Here is an 18,615-nt window from a genome sequence, read left to right as displayed (position 1 = left end):
GCTCCAACCCTTCTGTATTCTTCCACCTGCACATTTAAGGTTGTCCAGAAGATTAGGTACGCAAAACACTGCAGGTGCTCATTTGTATTGAAGAGCAGAGATAAAACTGAGCAGCAGGTAGGATTCAGAGCTTGCAGGCAAGGCAGGTTAAGCTCTTCAAAAAGCTTAGGGGTCATATCTGACATTATACAAATATGCATGTCAAGGCAATGGAGTTAAATTAAACACATATGGGATGATGGCATCCAGTTTTGTGAGAATGTAAACAAAGACATCCAGATATGAACACCTTTCCAGAACACACAGAAATTAAGTCATATGCTCATGGGACAATGTCTTATTCATTTTAATAAGCTGAAGAACAAAAGCCAAAGGTGGAAGCTGCAAATTAGCTAAACAATGGTTCTGAAAGTGTGAGTTTAGAGCAAGTATTATTTTGAAGAAAAAAATAATATCTACTGAATCAAGTATGAACACCCCTTTTAAAAATAATGCCTTTTCTTCCTTTTAGGTTTCTGAAAATAGCCAGACAAGGCAAACAAGAAGAAAAAAACCCACATCTTACACTACTTGAAGTAAAAATGGAGCAAAAGGGAATGAATATGAATCAAACATTTTATTATTTGGCTTTAGGATTGTCAGTAGTAGATGCTGTTGTCTCAGCTAATACAGCCACCTTCTTGGAGAGAGACAATTAAGCTACACATTTCAAAGATGGGCCAAAGTTTATTCAGCTTTAGATTTGGAAGTTACATGGAACTCCATCTCTGCTTTTCAGAGTAACTTATGACAAGAAGAATATGGGCTTACTCAAACCTTATTTTAAAACCTCCTGCAGAGTAAATGGATACTTTACCATAATATGAACCAGCACCAATAACTGTGTGGTGAACCCATGATCTTCAGTGTGATCTACAACACAGCCCAAGCAATCTAAAGTTCTGTTTAAGTCAAAGAAACGCTGGAACTCTTCAAATGTCCTTGAGCTTATCCTCAAGCTCTAAGGACTTTAGGAATGCCACTCCTGCAGCTACCCTGAGCCCAGGTGATGATACGGTTTTTCAGAATAACTGGTCACTGTGGATCCCCTCAGCAGCTGCACCCCTGTGCAGTATGCCAGCTTGCACTGCAAAAAGCACCGTCAGTGGTCAACTTCTTGACCAAAACCTCTAAGATGGGGGCATTCAGAGAGGCTTTTTTCCACTCAAAACATTCAGGTGCCCTCCTGCAGAGTCGTGTCTAGAATCAAACACTACTGCTCCATAAGCAAGCAAGGAGTCAACGAGCATGTACAACATGGGACATGTGGAAACCAAATCACAGACAAATTCACCTGAATCCAGGAAAAGGACAAGCAGGGGGACAGTACACTAACCTGCAGTAATGCAGTGTTTGGGAAATTGCCACAACACAGATGCAGATGAATGCTGCACGACTTCAGAAATCTGTTCTCTCTGTCATATCCCACCATAACCAGGGGCGTTGAGGCTCAGTGGAACAAGACAACAGGCTTTCTTATGGCATCTTCTTGTGACCTCCCCACTGCATGCCACTAAAAGAAGTTTGCCCGTTTGTGCCTGAACGTTTGACTTTCTGCCATACCCCTTTCATATTTTCCGACATTTTCTTTTCAGATTCATTGAACCATACCTTCTTTATTGCCTTTCTAATGTTTCACTAGACAGGTATAAAGATCTCCGGCTGTATTCTGCTGTTCAGAAGCTGCTCAGGATTGTTAAGCAATAGTCCAGGCAATACTGGAACTTCACAAAGCTTAGTGATGAAAACCAGAGCTTTCCTAAGCACAGCAATGACACCTGGTGGGAAAACACAGGGATCACGTTCTTCTAGAGCTTCTGTGCAGCTTCTTTTGTCATGTCCTATTCCTCAAATCCATCATGGCCAGGGAACAAATCTACCTAAGCTGAAACAAAGCAGATTCAAATTACACTTCAAAAAAAAATTTCTCTGGGCACAGAGAGCAAAAATTGCTTGGAGATGGTGTGGCACCATCACCTCAGAGGTCTGAGAGGCCTGGTTAGACAAGCATGTCAGAGCTGATCTTCCTTGAGGAGAGCACAGTGAAGCAGAGAACTTCCCTCCATGTTTTTCTACACTTTTGTTAACTGTGCAGCTGAAGCTGGTTCAAAGAAGGACATTTCTTTAAGAGATGTCTGAGAGCATTCCATGTAAATATTTATTCCTGTTATCAAAAACTAATTCCTTGTCTTTTCGTACTATAAAACAGTATAGTGATTTGTCTCTGTTTATTGTGTATGCGTTAGTTGGCCTAAAATATGTGCCAACCAAGGCACATGACTGGCATCTGTGCTGACACCCATCCCACTCAAGCTCAAGTGTAAGCACTGCCTTAACCCCACACTCATATTTCATCTATTGACCCCACCTAACTAAACACAATATACAAACTGGGCAGTTCAGTTGATTGCAACTGTGTGTTGAGAAGTTCAAGAAAATTACAATGTTTGTTTGTTTGTTTGTTTTGAGTGTTCGTGCACACTTTGCAACAGGCACTAGTGGTGCAGGTTTTGGGGTCACAGGAACGCTTGTCATTAATTGCTTTTAAGCAAATTTAGAGTAGAAATGGAGAAGAATGCATACATTAAAATAGTAACTACTAATGCTCTTGGCTATTACACCCAAATTTGTATGTATAAAAAAGTAATATTAAAAAATTAAATTAAACAGCTCCCTTGGGAAAAAGAAATGCTACATTTGCCATTCATTTCTTTTTTTTTCTTAAAGCTAACAATATTGAAGTTTCAGGGTAAAAAACTGCATTTAACTTTACCCTTCATGTACACAAACAGCTTTAGGCAAACTATGGAACTACCGAGCACTGAGACAATTCAGTATTACAAAGACAGCAGATGGTCTTTGGAGTGTAACTCCTTCACGTCCCAGATTTATCCCATGAATTGTGTGTTGCATCTTTCCCATTATCTCCTTCTAAAGCCTAGTCACTGTCCGAGTCATTGTCTTCATCTTCTTTTCCAGACAGAGCATGTTTGGATGAATCATTGGCTTCTCCCAGAGGAACAGCCCCTTTCCTCTGTGGTAGGACACTGAAAAAGGCCTCCTTCCAGTCTCTCTTCTCCAGGTAGGCAAGGATGATCTCAAACACTGCAACATCAAGAAAACCCATCAGCTCTCTTACAGGGAGATAAATGAACTGCTGATAGGAACACACCCCCAAATCCATCCCATCCAGAGGCTCAGGTGCATCCTGTTGTGGCATCTTCCCAGTGGAGCTGATGAAGTGCAGCCAGGGGCAGACAAGGCAATTCTGCTACTGCTGCAGCCTAAAGCCAAGTGCGATCTGAGTCTCCAGTTGTGTGACAGTACCCACAGCACTGCTTTTCTGCAGTAGCTCCAATTTTCAAGCCATTTCTTTCAGAGACAGAGAAATGCTCCCCCTCAATACTTCAGGTCTCACCAGTGCCTTGTATACAGGCACCAATGCTTCCCCATGTTTGACAGGAATACTGCTGTGGATACACTTTAAGAAAGATTTTGACCCCTCCCTAACACACAGACAGCCCAAAGTCTTCCTAAAAACTCCTATCATTAGCTTTTTTCTTTCTATATAAAGCAACAGTTTAAGATCAAGTTTTAGAAACATGTAAAATCTTACAAATATATGGGGTTTGGTAATTTTTAAGTCCAGTGACATACTATAGTCTCCTCTATGTTTAAGTACTCTTTATTATCATGGAAAAATACACCTCACCAATCAACAGCACTTTAAGAAAACAAAGGTATCATTGAGCAATGTGTTACATAAAAAAAATACAACTTGGAAAAAAGCAAGGTAAGATAAAATAAAATAATGTGCAGTGGGACACAAAAAAGCCTTTGACACCATGTCAAAAATTTCCATAAAGATCTGAGCAGGTTCCATTTTACATGTATTTTTGTTTATTGACACTGAAAAATGATCTAGTAATAAAACTGGAAGTTTAAAAGGAGTGGAATTCAAGACTTGGTTAAGCAATCGAATGCTTCAATCAGAACCAGCAAATCAGGTAAAAATAAGTTATGAAAGCTCAGCAGACTGAGTACCAGTGATACCAGCTGTGGTGAGTCTACAGGTACCGAGGCAGTTGCTGCTGAACAAAGCTGTCTAAGGAGGTGAAAACATTACAAACATGTATTCTCCCCTGACATGAAATACATGGAATAATTTCCAACACTTATACATTAAGCCTGGAAACAAGACCAGGATGATAAGAATGCCACAAGTATTCATGAGAAAAGCCAACAGGATAGGAGGTGCACTCCTGAGTGGCTAAGACACCATCATTTACATTTAACTATTTCTATAATATAGTTAAATTAAGGTCAGGGCAATTATTGTATCCCAAAGGCAATATCAACATAATAAAACAAGGTTGAGGTACCTGCACTGCAGTGCACAGTTTAAGGGTTCAAACTGTAAATATCACAGGTATATTCTACAACAATGTCATTATTTTATGATTTAAAACTTACCATGATTGACGGCTAACACTTTCCGACTGTTCATCTTGACAAAGTTTCTGAGTGGGAGCTGTGCATGACCAATGCCTTGCTCTACAGCTTTTTTGTAAGTTATTCCCTGTGGGAAAGACACCTAAATGAGTGCATTCAGAATCACCATTCTGGATCAGCCCATGCAGATTTATTACAAGTATAATTTTCTGACAAGAGTTTTACTGGTGCTGCCATGATCTTGCTTTAGAAGACAGTTGCAAAAAGAAATTTACCTGGTTATCTGCCTCAAAAGGGCTACCTTTTGGAAAACTCACTACTTTCTGCATACGTCACACTGTGACCAATGGTCTAAAGGATTGTAAATAAAACTTCATGCAGCTGCAGCTCTAGAACAAGTCAGCCACGGACTGTTTTAAAGGTGAGCTTATGCTTAAGTACAACGTTACTCACATTGCAGTCACTGTGTATTTTTGCAGAGGAAGAGTAAAGGATAAAGAAATTTTGCTTGCTTTCTTATACCTGAAAACTCCTGTGCCCAAGGTGGGCAAAAAAAGTCTTTAGAATTGTGTAAACACTCTATATCACAAAGTCTATGTAAAGGATCTGCTTCAGCTCCCTCCCAGCCTTTCACTGGACTAAGCGCTGTCGAAGAGACATCCCTTTTTTTAGCACCCCACCAAAATATTAAAGTAGTAACAGCAGTTTCCCAGCTGCATTCTCTATGATATTCCAGGTCCCCACAGCACGATCCCATGTACAGGTATGGAACTAGATCTCTGAGGCATGTGTATTACTCAGCCAAGTTCTCCTGAGAAGCAAACTTATTAAAAAAAGACACCCAAGATGCAAGTGCTGCTGTTCATCTATATTTGGGCATGTGGGCATCCAAGCATGCACGTACACTTGCAAGTGCATTAATGGAAACCAAACCCTTCTGTCTGAAACTATGGCTCTCAGTAAGCTGAGCAGTGTTATTAATTCCATTCCTATATTTAAAATGAAAAGATAAAGTCCAAAAAAGCCCAGCATGCCTGCATTCTGGAACACAAGCCACTGCTACCACAAAAGCTTTTTTTCAAATTTCTTCTAAAATTTTTTTAAGTCTTTTTTTCAAGAAGTTTTCTTATTATTTATTTTGTTAGTGTAGAAACAACAGTGTTTATGTCCAACAAGGTGCTAAAACAGAAAAAAGCTATAAAGAAACAGATCCACGGTTTACCTTGTGGTGATTGTGATCCACCAGTCCTCCAATCACATAGGCTTTCTTCTCATCAAGCTCTTTGAGAACATCTGGGGAATCTGAGGTAAGATATACTAGGTCTTCTTTCTTTATTAGCTCACTGTAGTGCTCTGTTCTAATTTGGATGTCCTCAAAAAAAGGTAGTTAAAAGAAGTTACATTCAACAGATAAACTGCTGGCCAAGCTTTACAGACCTAAATGGGACCAGCAAAAATAAATCCAATAGAATTGTGGTCATTCCACGTCCCTCATTCATGTTTAAGGGTGTATCACACTGCACATTGATTTCTGCAAAAACAATCCAGTCCCTATGGCACTGACTTGTGAAAATCAACAGGAAATTTTCTGAAACCTCCAAAGAACCTTACAAATCCTTAAAGTTCCTGCGATTCCCTTCAAATGTGAGCATATTTCTCCTAAGGATCCAAGTAATTTTCCAGTTCACCTTTCCAAAAAAAGTGAAATCAGAAGTAAATCCTTAGTTCACGTTAACTGTTCGCTAAGAGAGGTTTATGCTATGCTGCTGCAAAGCAGCTATTGCACAAGAAATGCTGAAAATAGGTCTGGTTTTATTTATGCAGAGTGCTCTTCCTTTGATGTTGTTGAAGCAGTGGTTTAACAGGGAATTACAAGGAAAACCAACGTGAGTTTGACCATTAGACAAGCTTCCTCTCTAAAGAACACTTCAATACTGAGAGGCAATGTGATGAAAGCATCCTGATATTCAAAGTATTATTTTGGCCAAGAAAAAAAGAGCACTGTCAAGACAGATGACTGTCAGAACTGCCTAAATCAAGCAGCCTTGCTTTGTCTATCAGGGAATGAAATTTGTTCAATAAAAGCAGGTGAAAACAGATATGTGTGTAGTTTTCCAAGCAAAAATCAAATATAGAGTCAAGATAAGCAGTCTTTGGCTTATGCAAGTTAAATCAATTAAAAAGCAGAAAGAGCTACACTATTTCCAATATGCCATTGCTCTTATGTGTTAGAAAAACCCACATGGAAAAAGCAAACGCTCTTCACAACTAACAATCTAGTTAGCAACTACAATCAAGATTTTGTTTTCCTTTTTTACAGAAATACTCAATTATTCACCTTCCAGTTCACCCATCCTTTGTCATTTTCATTCATGTTGCTCTTCAGCTGTCCACCATGGCTGGTCAAGTAAAACTTCAAACAGAACAAAAAAGAGGTACAAAATACAAAAATGTTAATATGCCACAATCTATGTCTCTCTGTCTACCCTTAACTATATAAGACTTTTTCTACCCTTAACTATTAGCTAAATCTTTTAATATTTTTTAGATGGAATTGATACTAGGACCATATTCATACAGTTAGTGATACATTTAAAAGACAAGTATGCATTTGAACTCACTTTTTTTTTTTAATCTGACACAGATAAAACTGAGTATCAACAAGACCTTAGAGGCACACTCCAGTATCTTCACCTGCACACACATACTTATTCATATATATGGGGATTTTTATTTACATGGGTTGGAATTTAATCTGTTAAAATAGAAGTAATTTTCTTATTAAAAAGAGGCAGCTCAAATATTTTTTTTCTACTACAGTTCTCACCCCTTCTCATATGTTTGGTAAATGGCAGCAGTCAGTTTGTTTAAACATACCTGCACAGGATGAAATGCCTTGCGGTTTTCTGCATAACATCTCTGAATCTGCTTGTGAAGCTTCTTAACATCCTGTACACAACATAATTTGTTTTTACTTAGTCCTTCATACAGACCATCACAAAATGCTTTACCATGAGCCAGTCAGAAGCTAAAGAGAGAAAAAGGAAGCTTTTAACTGGCAAAAGTGACTACTGAGAGAGTGCGGACATCAAATCCTGACAGAAGAAACAGTCACTGTGCAGGGATTATGTTGGCAAGAAAACACACACATCTTCCCATACAAGTGTACTTAGACACCTCTGTATATGTGATTTGCATTATTCTAGGAAAAAAGCCCAAAACAAACATTACAGATATTTAATTATATGTTATAACAGACAAAATTAATCTGAGGAATCAAACAGATCTATCGCTGTGACAATACTCAGTCTTTAACCCATGGGAAAATCTTGAGAACATACAGTTTATATTTAAGAAAATTAATTATGCATAATTAACCTGAAGAACCCCAGAACAATACAAATAACCTAGTGTCTGGTTCCAGTATTTTGACTGACAAATTGGATGTCCTAGGACAACAGCTAAACTATTACTATTTAAAATGCAGCAGACTTATTTTTGAGCCAATTATGGCTTTTGTAAGGTACATTACACAGTTTTATTCTCAGTGTCTCAAAAGTAGCGTTTTATAAATATAATCAATTCCTATTTTAGAAAGAAACATCATTATAATGCTTTGATATTTTTTATCTTCAAAGGATTTCAAATAAACTAGACCTGTGAAAATATTGCAACATAAGTTTTACAGACACTAGAGAAAGCCTCTAATTTACCTTACTGATAAAGACCACAACCATTGTCACCTACAGTGCACTTCACCCTTCCTTAACATCTGCAGAGGTGCCAGTTTTTATATCAGGCCTAATGGAGCTCTGCCTAAGGAAGGAAATGTGTTTCACAAAGGATGAAGTCAGCAGGAAACATCTGGTCAGCATCTCTGAAACTATCAAGGGGGTCCTCTGCTCTCTTCTGGGGCACTGCTGAAAGGCTCCTCAGGGAACAAAGTTCCAAAAAGCCAACTGGAGCTTCCCCAAAATTCTGTGGTGAGTGGCACTAGGCTCCATTAGTGCTACACATGCTCTGCATTACACTCCCCAAGCAGCCAGACAGGCTGTGCAAAAGCTGGAATTCAAGCTCTTACAGGGCAGTGAAGTCCTGGCGGCAGCAGAAGGGCTCGGGCACAGGGAGTCATGATGTCTGCCTCAGACACCAAAGGCTGCACTCTTACAGGAGGCTGCAGGTTAACTTTCCTAGTATAGTTAGAGGTGCTTTCTTCTCAAAACACCACACCAAGCATCTTGACCTGTGGCTGGGTATCCCACTGATCTTCCCCATATTTATCTATCCTGCTGATCATTGCACCTGTTCTTTCATCCTTATCTAAGATAACTTTAGAGATGGGCTGAAGAGTGTCCTCCTGTCCCAATTACCTCTTGTGTGACTGTGAGAACAAGCCCACTATCGTCACAATAGTCAAAATCTTAATTTCCACAGACACTTACTAAGAGGGTTGGGATCCTCATGACCACTTTGAAAGAGAAAGCAACTGCATGTGGCATTTGCAGTCCCTTTTAGCAAAACCATTTTGAGGTAGAAGCGCATCCAATGTCATGGTGAACACCTGGCATAAACTCTTTCTATATTTCTGCTTTTGGAATCAAATCAATTTACTGCATCCCCATGTAGGCAAACAGAATCTCTGGCAAACTTACATAAAGTATGGCCCAAAGCCTAAAAAATTCTGCAACTGACATAAGCAGGTCTGGGAGCCACCACAATGTGAAGCCTGCTAACTGTGCCCTGCAAGCAGCTCTCCAGTTTTTGCGCTCTGACATTGCATCAGAACTGTCACTGGAGAACCTCTCAGTGATGGGTAAGTTCCTTTTACCTTTAACACCATCAGGTCATCAAAGCTGCAGTCCACAATGAGGCGAAGTGTGCTAGGAACAACTTCCCTGCGCATGCACTTTCTGTCATTCCCTTCATTACTGGAATCCAATTTTGACTGACGTTCCAGTTTTCTCTTCTGGCGTTTTTCTTTTCGTTTCTGCCTAAATAAACAAACAAACAAATCAATCCTCAAAAAGTGCTGCCAAATGTGCTGAGGTGCATGTTATGCACACAAATGCAGACTTCTAAGACCAAGGTGGTTGTCCTGTGACTGCAGTAGTTTAAACTTGTTAAATGTTGCCTGCGTTTGTATTAGGCTGAGACCAGCACGAAACACACCCCCATCTTTGTGAAGTTCTGTATGTACCTACAAAGACAGGCATCTGACACAAATTCAATGAACTCACTACTGGGAGTCTCATGGATTTAAGGAGTCCATGCTCTGAGTCAAGTCTCATAAAAGAATTAACAAAAAGATTGACAAAAATCACAGTATCGGAATCAGAATGTGGAAGGCAATTTACATCCTCTTTCACTGAACAGTTTTCCAAAAAGCTTCTGAAGCAATTGTTCCTTCCCAGTCTCCTGATGGGAGTGGGCAGTTGGGAGATCACATTTCAAAGACAGCAACAGCCGCTGCCTTGGGAAGGAACACCTTGCAGTCAGCAGGACAAGGATAAACCACCATCAGCTCATTGGCAGATACACTTTCTCTCAACACAACAGAACAGCAGATCATCTTTCGAAACTATTCTAACAGACTGTAAATCAACATAACTTACAGGACTGCATTTCACATGTCAAAAGTATTTGCTTTTGTTCACTGTCTTAGTAAGATTCACCAAGTGTGACACCACCTGGGAAAGAGGGTGCAGCCCACGCAGAAGGGAACAAGGGCACAGGTTATCTCTCCCCTCTGACAAATCAAAACCGTGCATGTTTGAATACCTCCTGACATCTCCAAGCTGAGGAACACTTCTAATAAGAAGAGGGGATGCTTACCTTTACAGCCTCTTCAAGTGTTGATGGAGTAGCCTGCGGCTACTGCTTTAAACCTGGTGTGGGAGAAAACTGGTTCAACTGCCTTGATTTGCTAAAGCCATTTACCAGAAAATTCTGATGACACATCATTATTATTAGCACTAAACATTACATGTGAACCTAGGAAAGCTATTTTGCAAACCATACCTCCGTAGATCTTTTTGTTCCTCCCACTGTTTCTGCTTCAATAACTTCTTCCTTTGTCTTTTGGACATGGGCTCAGAGCACTCTTCCTTTTCTAAGCCTGCCTCCTGTCTCTCTACTGGACTGTCATTTGACTTCACCTTTCCTTCCACATCAGGAACTTCAGGGAAAAGGGTATTTTCCATTGGCACCTCTGGACTGTGTGTTGGTGTTTCGGATGACATTAGCTTTTGGCCGGGTTTTCTGACTTGTTTCTCAGCATGAGCTAAATATTTCACTAAAAGAAAGCTTTCTGCTCACCAATTCTCTAGGAAACAAAACAATTGTATGAGTGTTATTAACGAGGTCAATTAGAACAAGTATCATTCAACACCTACCATAAACCTGAATAAAGAAAAATAATAAGAGGCCTTTTTTGTTTGTTTAAAGCTATGTTAGTTCCTCTGCAAACAGCAACATAGAAAATACTACAGAGATTATGACCTGCATTCAGATAGTCTAAAACTCTGCCTGCCACATCTGCAACTAGTCAATAGTTTCCAAGTAAAAATTTTGTGAAAACACAACTGCATAAAAGTAGGGAATCAAACTGAATCTAATGTAAAAGAAAAAAAAATAGCAGTACCAGTACGTGTACACAAACTGTTCTCAAATTCACAAACAGAAAAAAATTAAAGAGGTATCTTACGATGTAACTATGGCAGCATCTTAGAGAAATGTAATTTTTAAGGCACCGAAGCCATTCTTTTTGGGGAAAAAAGTGTGAACGTGCTGTACTCCTTCAAAATTAATTTTTATTTCTTTTGAAAACCGAAGACACTGCACAGTGACAGAGGCTTGCCACTGTCACTGGACAAACACAGCAAGGGGACAGACTGTTACTCAGCAAAACATTCTGTGATCAAACCAATTACAATTACAATGGCAAGCATTACTTTTCCATCCTAGCAGCTCCCCTGCGCTCGACACCCACATAACTCTCCAAAGGTAACCACTTCGCCGCAGAACGCCGCACCTACATCCGGCAGAAAACAGCAACCCTCCGGCTCCTGCAGGGACAGCAGAGCCAGGAGACACACAAAGCACCACAGAACCAGCGGCGTTTCCGCTGACACACTCCGACTTCCCCGTCTGAGGGCGTGCGGACGCCGAGCGCTGCGCGTACACCTGTGTGCGCGTACACAGGCGCACAGACACAGGCATATGCACACACGTGTATCTGTATCTAGACACGCAGTAAGTCCCTCATAGCTGCACAGGGCCGGCCACAGCGCCCGGGAGGGCCGTGTCCCCCCCCGACAGGCGGCGGTGAGCCGTACCCGCGCCGCGCCGCGCGGGCCCCTGGGGGCCGCCATGTTCCCTGCTCCCCCCGCGCTCCCCCGAGGGGCCGCAACGTACCCGCGAGCCGCCCCGCGCACGCCCGGGCGCGGGGAGGGGGCGGAGCCGCAGCCCCCTCACGCGCAGGCGCGTGCGCGCCCGCCACGCCTCCGGGTCCCGGCGGGCGCCGGGCGGCGGTCACGTGAGCGCGGCGGGCGGGGCGCCCCTGGCGGCGGGGGCTGGCGCTGCTGCTGCGTGCGTCCGTGAGGGGATGCTCCGAGGGGATCCGGGCAGCGAAAAGCAGGAAAACCTCGGTTTTGTCCGATGGTTTTGATGGTCACGCTGAGTTCACGCAGGGGCCAGCCGAGTATTTTTAACCGGTGGCATTCCTCAGGGCGGATTTCGAGCCCCAGGGGTCCCCCCGGCAGTGCCGCGTTCTCCCAGGCCCCTGAAAAAGGGTGCTCGCTTCCGGGCTTCCTGTTTTTAAAGGCCACCGACAATGAGCTTTTTAAACTCCAGTGTCAATACCCAGCGAAGGGCAGCGTGCTTTTGCCTCCACATAACTCCATGGAAGAATGCTGCCCTATTAGAGGAGTCAGTTCTGGAGACTGGGATTGTGTTCTATGAGAACAATATATTTTGGGCAGCCCAAGTATGTGGATATCTGTTTGCCCCTGGTTAACGAGGCACACAAAGTTAGCAAACACACGAGTGTGCACTACCATAATACCCTTTTCATCTGCATCAGTGTTTGTCTCAGGTTTCATTGGTTCCAGATATACACACTCTTACAGTTTTAGTGCTGGTTTCAGGTTTACTACAGCTGTGTTGAAGTCACAAAATTGTACGGTGTCACTATAGTAAGACACTGACCTTTTAACTGCTGTTGGAATGCAGTATTTGCTGTAATACTTGATTTAATTTGTGATTCCTATTCTGTACATGACTTTAAAAATAGCTAGATTTGCATTTGCTAGGGTCTATTTAAAACCTCACTCGTGTTACTATTAATATCTATCTTGACACGCCAGCATCACACAAGTCCAAATGCTCCACTGTCATGGATAATCCTTCATTCTCTTCTGGTCGTTGAAAGGCTGCATATGAGTTACCAATATAAACTCATTTGCTTGCTTGCTTTTTTAAAAAAAAGCTAAAGACATCTGACAAATTCACATAATAAGTGTGCTTTTTCTTAGAATGAAGAAACTGCTTACGCATTTTGCTTTTCTCATACTGCACTTTGCAAAGCGTCAGTGCCGCTAATCCAGACCCCAATGCCCTCAGACACTGACACAGGGTAATGCAATGTTTTCTGAAGTCTGCCAAGTGCCAAGTGGTGACAAAGCCAAATGAAGACCTGAGCAGTTGCAAATATTGAGAAAGAGCTGTCTGTCTGAATTTCATTACTTTGATAGAGCCTTAACATGACTTTTTCAGGATGCTCATCGAAATGGTGAGTCACTGTCCCCCCCAGCAACAGAAAGAACTGAACACCCCAAAGCTTAAAACTGCAGGTCAAGGGGCAGAGAATGGAGAGAAGAAAAAAGATACTCAGGAGGCTCAGGTGTGGACACAGACATTATTCTCTGTGGGCCAGGTCTGACTGCCGCACTCTTGAGGAGGGGCTTAGGGTGCAAGTGACAGTCATAACCCACCTTTGGCCAGTGACATGGCTGGGCATCTCCAACCCCACATTATAGCAGAAATGGGGCAGTCTTATTCAGCCAAACACTGGGAGCTGGGGCACACAGGCACCAGCTGAAGGGTGAAGATGAACACGGGTACTTTGGTGCACATATCCGAAGGTTTGAGTTGAAAACCAAGATCTTGATGCTGTCGCTTGTGAAGAGAAGACAGAAACATTTTGTTGGCCTCAGAACTTGGGAGGAAACCTCATTAGTTTTATTAGGTTGTATAAAGATATAGTTTGGACTCTGGAAAATGTGCAGCAAAAGAAACACTTTGACCCCAGCACATATGCCAGCATGGCGTGAAACGTACATTGGGGGCTGATCCTGCAACCTCTGCGTGGTGTGGACTTTGGTGGGCGCAACACTTGTTTCACTGGTGTAATCTCACTTAAAGGAAGTCACTGCTGATTAACTCCAGCCGTAACTGAGGCGAGGCTCAGTTAAATGTCTTTTCTTAAGACATTTGAAGAACATTCCAAGTCTGTGTTGTGGAAATGCATATGGGTGTATAAACATTTATGCGTGTGACAATGTATGTACTCTATTTCTCTATATGATGCTTGTATCCTTAGTTCTGTAATTGGCACCACTACAGTGGTGTCCAAAAAGATATGGCGATTTACATCAGCAGGGGATCTGTCTCTGATATTCTAGTGTCTAAGAGAGCCTTTTTTAAAAATTACTTTCTTTCAAGGAAGAAATAAATTTCCTGTGTTCCGAGAGCATAAGAAGAGGACAGTTTCTCTTGTCCAGATTTCAGACCAACATCAACTCCTCCTTTGGAGAAGTGTCAATGCTGCATTTCCAAATCTGGATCCATACCTTTAGTCTCCCTCTAACCAGAGCTGGTTTTGCAGTAAGATTGGGTCCTTATTTTTTTCAAGAAAGCACTGAAAGTGTGGCAAGCTCATTGTTTACTAAATGCAACAAAAGGATTAGCTGAAGTCCTCTGCCTCAGTCCTTTGAATTCAGGAGTGTGTCACAGCCTGCGCTGGGGAAGCAGCGTAAATAACCACAAATGGTGAATAAGCAGTAGCAGACCCTAGGGTTTCCTAATCTCCTTCTCATGTGCACACGCACACACAAAACACAGGAATATTTCCAGGGGGAACTTCCACAAGGTGCAGAGAGATGAACACGAGGGAGAAGCATTGGCATGGACCAGTTGTTTCCCACTGCTGGGCGATGATTGACATACATGGTGTTCAACTTCTCTTTTACCATGATCCCTTATTAATACAGAGGATCTGGTGGCAGAAGTGGCCCATTGGGAGCAGCTAAATGCAGCCTGGGGTGGCACTTTTCCATTTGGAGTGTTTGTAGATTGAAGTCTTGCTAAAGTAGCCTGTGGAAGTGGAGTGGAAGGGTGTGGTGATGGCTCTATAAGTAGGAGCAGATCCTCCCTTCTCGCAGAGCTGAGGAGGCTTCATATGCTGGGAGAGAGGCGTGCCCCCCTCACAGGATGTGACACCCATGCTGTGCCAAGAAACATGGGGGTTTGGCCCATGGGACACTTGCCCCAGTGACACCTAAAAGAGATCCTTTAGTGAGCCCTGTGGCCATGGGGCTTAGTGCAAGATGGCATGGGATTTACCCTCAGAGGAAGCAGGGAAGCAATGTGGGTTAGTCAGCCAGAGGCATATCAGGGGAGGTGGTGAAGTGAGCATAAGAAAAGAGGAAAATAGGGGTGTGAAGCATGGCTTGGTTTGCCCTGCTCTCAGACCCTGCCAAGCGAGTACTCATCACTGAGAAGTGACAAAATGCCCTTTCGTTCAGGGAGAGGAGTGGTGGCAGAATCTGCTGGTTCTTCCAGGACTGGAGGTGGGCTCCCCTACTTAGAAGTGTGTCTGTGTCGGCTCAGTATCCAAAAATGAAAGCCGAGGTGATCGATAAAATGGGGTAGAAACCGCCAGTTACCTTAGTTCTTAATAATTAACTGGAAGTCCTTTCATGAACTTAGTACCTGAGTGTGGAATTTGGAATCTGACCTTTACTACATCTAGATAAACAGTGTGGCCGAGTTGGTGGCTCTCTCTGCAAGCTCCCCTCCACTCAGCAGCTCAGTTCCTGGAGGCTCTCACACTTCATGCTGCAGTCAGGAGCTCGGCAGAGTCCAGCATGATTCTTCTTACTGTGCTATTCCTTTGCATCATTTCCACCTACTCAGCCTCTGTTAAAGGTAGGTCTGTACTGGGCTTGATTCAGCTTTTGCCTCAGCAAAGTGTGTGTATGCAGGTCTGTTTTGCATCAAAAATTATCAACTTTACTCAGCCATCCTTGAGTGATGTGAAATGCATTTAGTAGTTAGGTTTAAGCACTTGTGGCATTCATCTCAGCAGAAGTGATGAAGGAGACAATGTATTCAGGTGCACGGGGCCAGCAGTGTGAGCCAGGAGACCAGGGATCTTAACCTTGCTTAATCAGGACATGTTGTGGGGGCACCAACTTGAAAGGGACTGTTCACACGCTCAAAAGTTAAACACACAGAGTGCTCTGGTGGCGCAGAGCCAGGAAGTGCTCAGGGCTCTCCTGGTTTCAGCTTCTGGGCAGTTGATTCAGCTACCACTGAAAGTCAGTAACAAGCATCCTGTTAATTTCATGAGAAGCTTGCTCTGTGGTAAGTCTTGAAAATCTGGATGTTTGCAGAACCCCTGTGAGCAAGGCTTTATTCAAGTGTCCTGTCAAAGTCAAGGGTATGGAATCTTAGACTGCTCACTTCAGCAATGCCAGGCAAGGAAAGGTGTCTATAGTAGTGATTCTTCATGTACAACCTCACATTAAATTTAGAGGAACAGCAACCTTAAAACATGAGCTGAGTTTTTACTTTTTAGATGTCCTCATCCTGATGAGGAGCAGGGGGGACATCCTAGGTTAAGCTGTTGAAAAGGCTGTAGAGGTGCTCTCAGCGGTGCCACCTCCTGCTCCCTGCAGGGGATCCAGGACCCTGTATCTGTGTAAGCATGGAGCAGCAACCTTCCTCCCTGCCTCTATACCCTCTTTCAACAGGAGTTATGAAGTGGAGAGATTTGCAGGCAGTGCCTCTACCTGTGAGTCTGTTTCATGAGACTGCCAAGTACCATTTATGGCTAGATATCAGTGTGCCACATTTCTGGTGTTTGGTGTTTCCAGCTTCTCCTTCATGTCAATTAAGCAAAGCTTCTTGATGTGAAGTAGTATTTGGTTTACATCCCCAGGGTACTAAGCAAGCATTTTCTCTTTAATTAGTTATCACCCTTCAGCTCTGCCAGGTCTCTTCTCTCTCTATGCGGAGAGATTGAGAGCTAAATTACTGGCCCAAAGGCCACTTAGGGTCTCAGTAACAGAGCTGGTATTTGGATGTGTTCTCCCTTTCAACCAGACAATGCTGCCTTTTGGAAATACTGAAGCATTATTCTTTTCAAGTCAGGTAGATCAGCACACATGAAACCTTCCTACTGCAGTTCCACTTGCAAAGCGTTTTCAAAGAAGCAGATGGGGTTTGCTTTTTAAAGCTATCCAGTATCAGAGACAGTGGCAAATATGATTTATGAGGGTAGAGCTAGCAAGTAGTTAGAGACACACATGCTGTGCATGCCATATGTATTAATAAAAGGCACAGGACTTGACAGCTGTCTCTACTCATGCAGTATAACCTTCTGTATTATACAGTATCATGATTTAATTATAGACTTGGCATGTTACCCTTAATGACAGACACTTAACATTACTAGTCAAACTATGTGTTATGCACTCCACCTTGAAAGCAAGCACTTCTGACCCCAAGAGACCATGGCCGATTGCAATCTGTATGTCCGTCTCTCCTCCCCTCTCAGCTGGTGGGACACTTGGCATCAGCTGAAATGTCAATGGCTGTACAGGCAGCAAGGATTCCAGTGCTGTGCTGAATACAAAGGGAAGATCTTCTAAAGGGGGGGTTTTTTACTAAGAAAAGTTTCAATCAGAAATGTGTAGGAATATTCCTCTTAAAATAGTACCTGTGTTTTCTTTGTGACAGATGGCATGAAAATTTACTTACACTGTTTTGAATACTGGTTCTGGTCAGTGAAGCTGTGTCTCTGTCTCTCATCTACCATTGCCTCTCAACCTGACCATGCTATTCAGTTATCTCTCTTGGCTTCCCCATTTCTACTGGAGTAAGTGCTAACTCCTTGGGGCTGCTTTCAATACTGCCTCATCCTTGCTGCTTCTCTTATCAGTATCCACTGCTGGCTTACCTTTTCCCATCAGTGACACCAGTCTTGCAACTAAAGGTGTCTTCTGTGCTGGCTCTTGCAATGTTTTCCGTGTACAAAATGGTGAAAGCTTTCAGAAACTAATATTCTTCTAGCTCCCAGCAATACTTTGCGATTATTAATTTCTTCCATGACACTGGCAAGAAGCTGCTGCACCATTTTCCTGTCTGTTTCCTTTAGGAGGGAACAGCTCATTTGTATGTGGGGACAAGCAAATGCTAAAAGGGAGGAAGAGCAAAGGAACTCTTGCAAAAGAAAAGAAAAAAAGATTTATGGGTTCAGTTGTGGGGAAAGGAAGAGAACAGGTGAAAGGTGCTTTTAACTGAAAACAGAGAGCAAGTAAATCCACAACACCCACCTTAACTTAATAAGACACTTGTTTCTCAGCACCCAGATAATTTTTCTTCCCTCACTTTTTATCTGTAGATGGGACTGTGTCACCCTCTGTGTTTAAAGTGCACCTAGTGGGCAGTGTTCATAAAATCTCAGCCAATACTAGGTCATTTACACTGCTGTTTCTGCTGCAAATGAAGGGCATTTTGAACCAGGAAGCAACTAGCTCCAAGGTACTGCAAGGAACCAGGGTTGTCCATGAAAGGCACAGCTATCTCTGGGCAGGCACTGAGTACCCTCTGCTCTCGAGGGCAAGGTAGCTTCAGAGTTGGTAGGAGTGAGTGGAATTGGGGAAGTGGCTAGGAAATTCACAGTAAACCTGAAGGAAGGGTTGTATGCCCCTTGATCATTTTGTTTTGAACCAGACACACCAGACATGCAAAACCAGAAGAGCCCCATTGTGCCAACATTAATCCTTTAGCCTCCATGAAAAAAAAAATCGATACTTACAGCTTTGGCCTCTCACAAACAGG

The 18,615-nt window shown here is 42.6% G+C and overlaps 2 protein-coding genes across 6 annotated transcripts in view; one reads left to right on the top strand and one right to left on the bottom strand.

Moving 5' to 3' along the window:
* Window positions 1–706: 706 nt before the first annotated feature.
* On the bottom strand, window positions 707–12,001 carry TRMT10A (tRNA methyltransferase 10A). 5 transcript variants are annotated; one of them, XM_051789794.1, is made up of 8 exons: window positions 11,905–12,001; window positions 10,510–10,813; window positions 9,320–9,482; window positions 7,369–7,440; window positions 6,830–6,904; window positions 5,714–5,863; window positions 4,513–4,618; window positions 707–3,144 (listed from the first exon to the last, which is right to left on the bottom strand). In XM_051789794.1, the coding sequence occupies exons 2-8, from the start codon at window positions 10,728–10,730 to the stop codon at window positions 2,978–2,980; spliced, it is 954 nt and encodes a 317-aa protein (XP_051645754.1). In that variant the 5' UTR covers window positions 10,731–10,813; window positions 11,905–12,001; the 3' UTR covers window positions 707–2,977. The 5 variants fall into 5 exon arrangements, with proteins under 5 accessions (XP_051645754.1, XP_051645756.1, XP_051645753.1 ...); XM_051789796.1 differs by lacking the exon at window positions 11,905–12,001 and adding an exon at window positions 11,826–11,895; XM_051789793.1 differs by lacking the exon at window positions 11,905–12,001 and adding an exon at window positions 11,442–11,792.
* Window positions 12,002–15,510: 3,509 nt separating this feature from the next.
* MTTP (microsomal triglyceride transfer protein) overlaps window positions 15,511–18,615 on the top strand; it is a 28,342-nt gene continuing 25,237 nt past the window's right edge. The window contains exon 1 of the mRNA XM_051789726.1: window positions 15,511–15,696. Coding sequence (XP_051645686.1) covers window positions 15,636–15,696 — 61 coding nt within the window. The 5' untranslated portion in view covers window positions 15,511–15,635. The remainder of the gene's footprint in view (window positions 15,697–18,615) is intronic.

Source organism: Manacus candei, unplaced genomic scaffold, assembly GCF_025592945.1.
Source record: "Manacus candei isolate 608988 ecotype Guabito, Panama unplaced genomic scaffold, ASM2559294v1 h1tg000028l, whole genome shotgun sequence".
NCBI classification, from domain to species: domain Eukaryota; kingdom Metazoa; phylum Chordata; class Aves; order Passeriformes; family Pipridae; genus Manacus; species Manacus candei.
The sequence above is the reverse complement of the archived record's forward strand: the minus strand, read 5'-3'. Positions and strand labels throughout refer to the sequence as shown.

Excerpts from the sequence above, each read along its gene's own strand:
- TRMT10A (XM_051789794.1), bottom strand. The coding sequence starts at position 10,730 with ATGTCATCCGAAACACCAACACACAGTCCAGAGGTGCCAATGGAAAAT. Across the intron at positions 9,483-10,509 it reads GAACAAAAAGATCTACGGAG|GCAGAAACGAAAAGAAAAAC; the intron begins GTATGGTTTGCA and ends TTGTTTATTTAG. Across the intron at positions 5,864-6,829 it reads AAGGATGGGTGAACTGGAAG|GACATCCAAATTAGAACAGA; the intron begins GTGAATAATTGA and ends CCTTTTTTTGAG.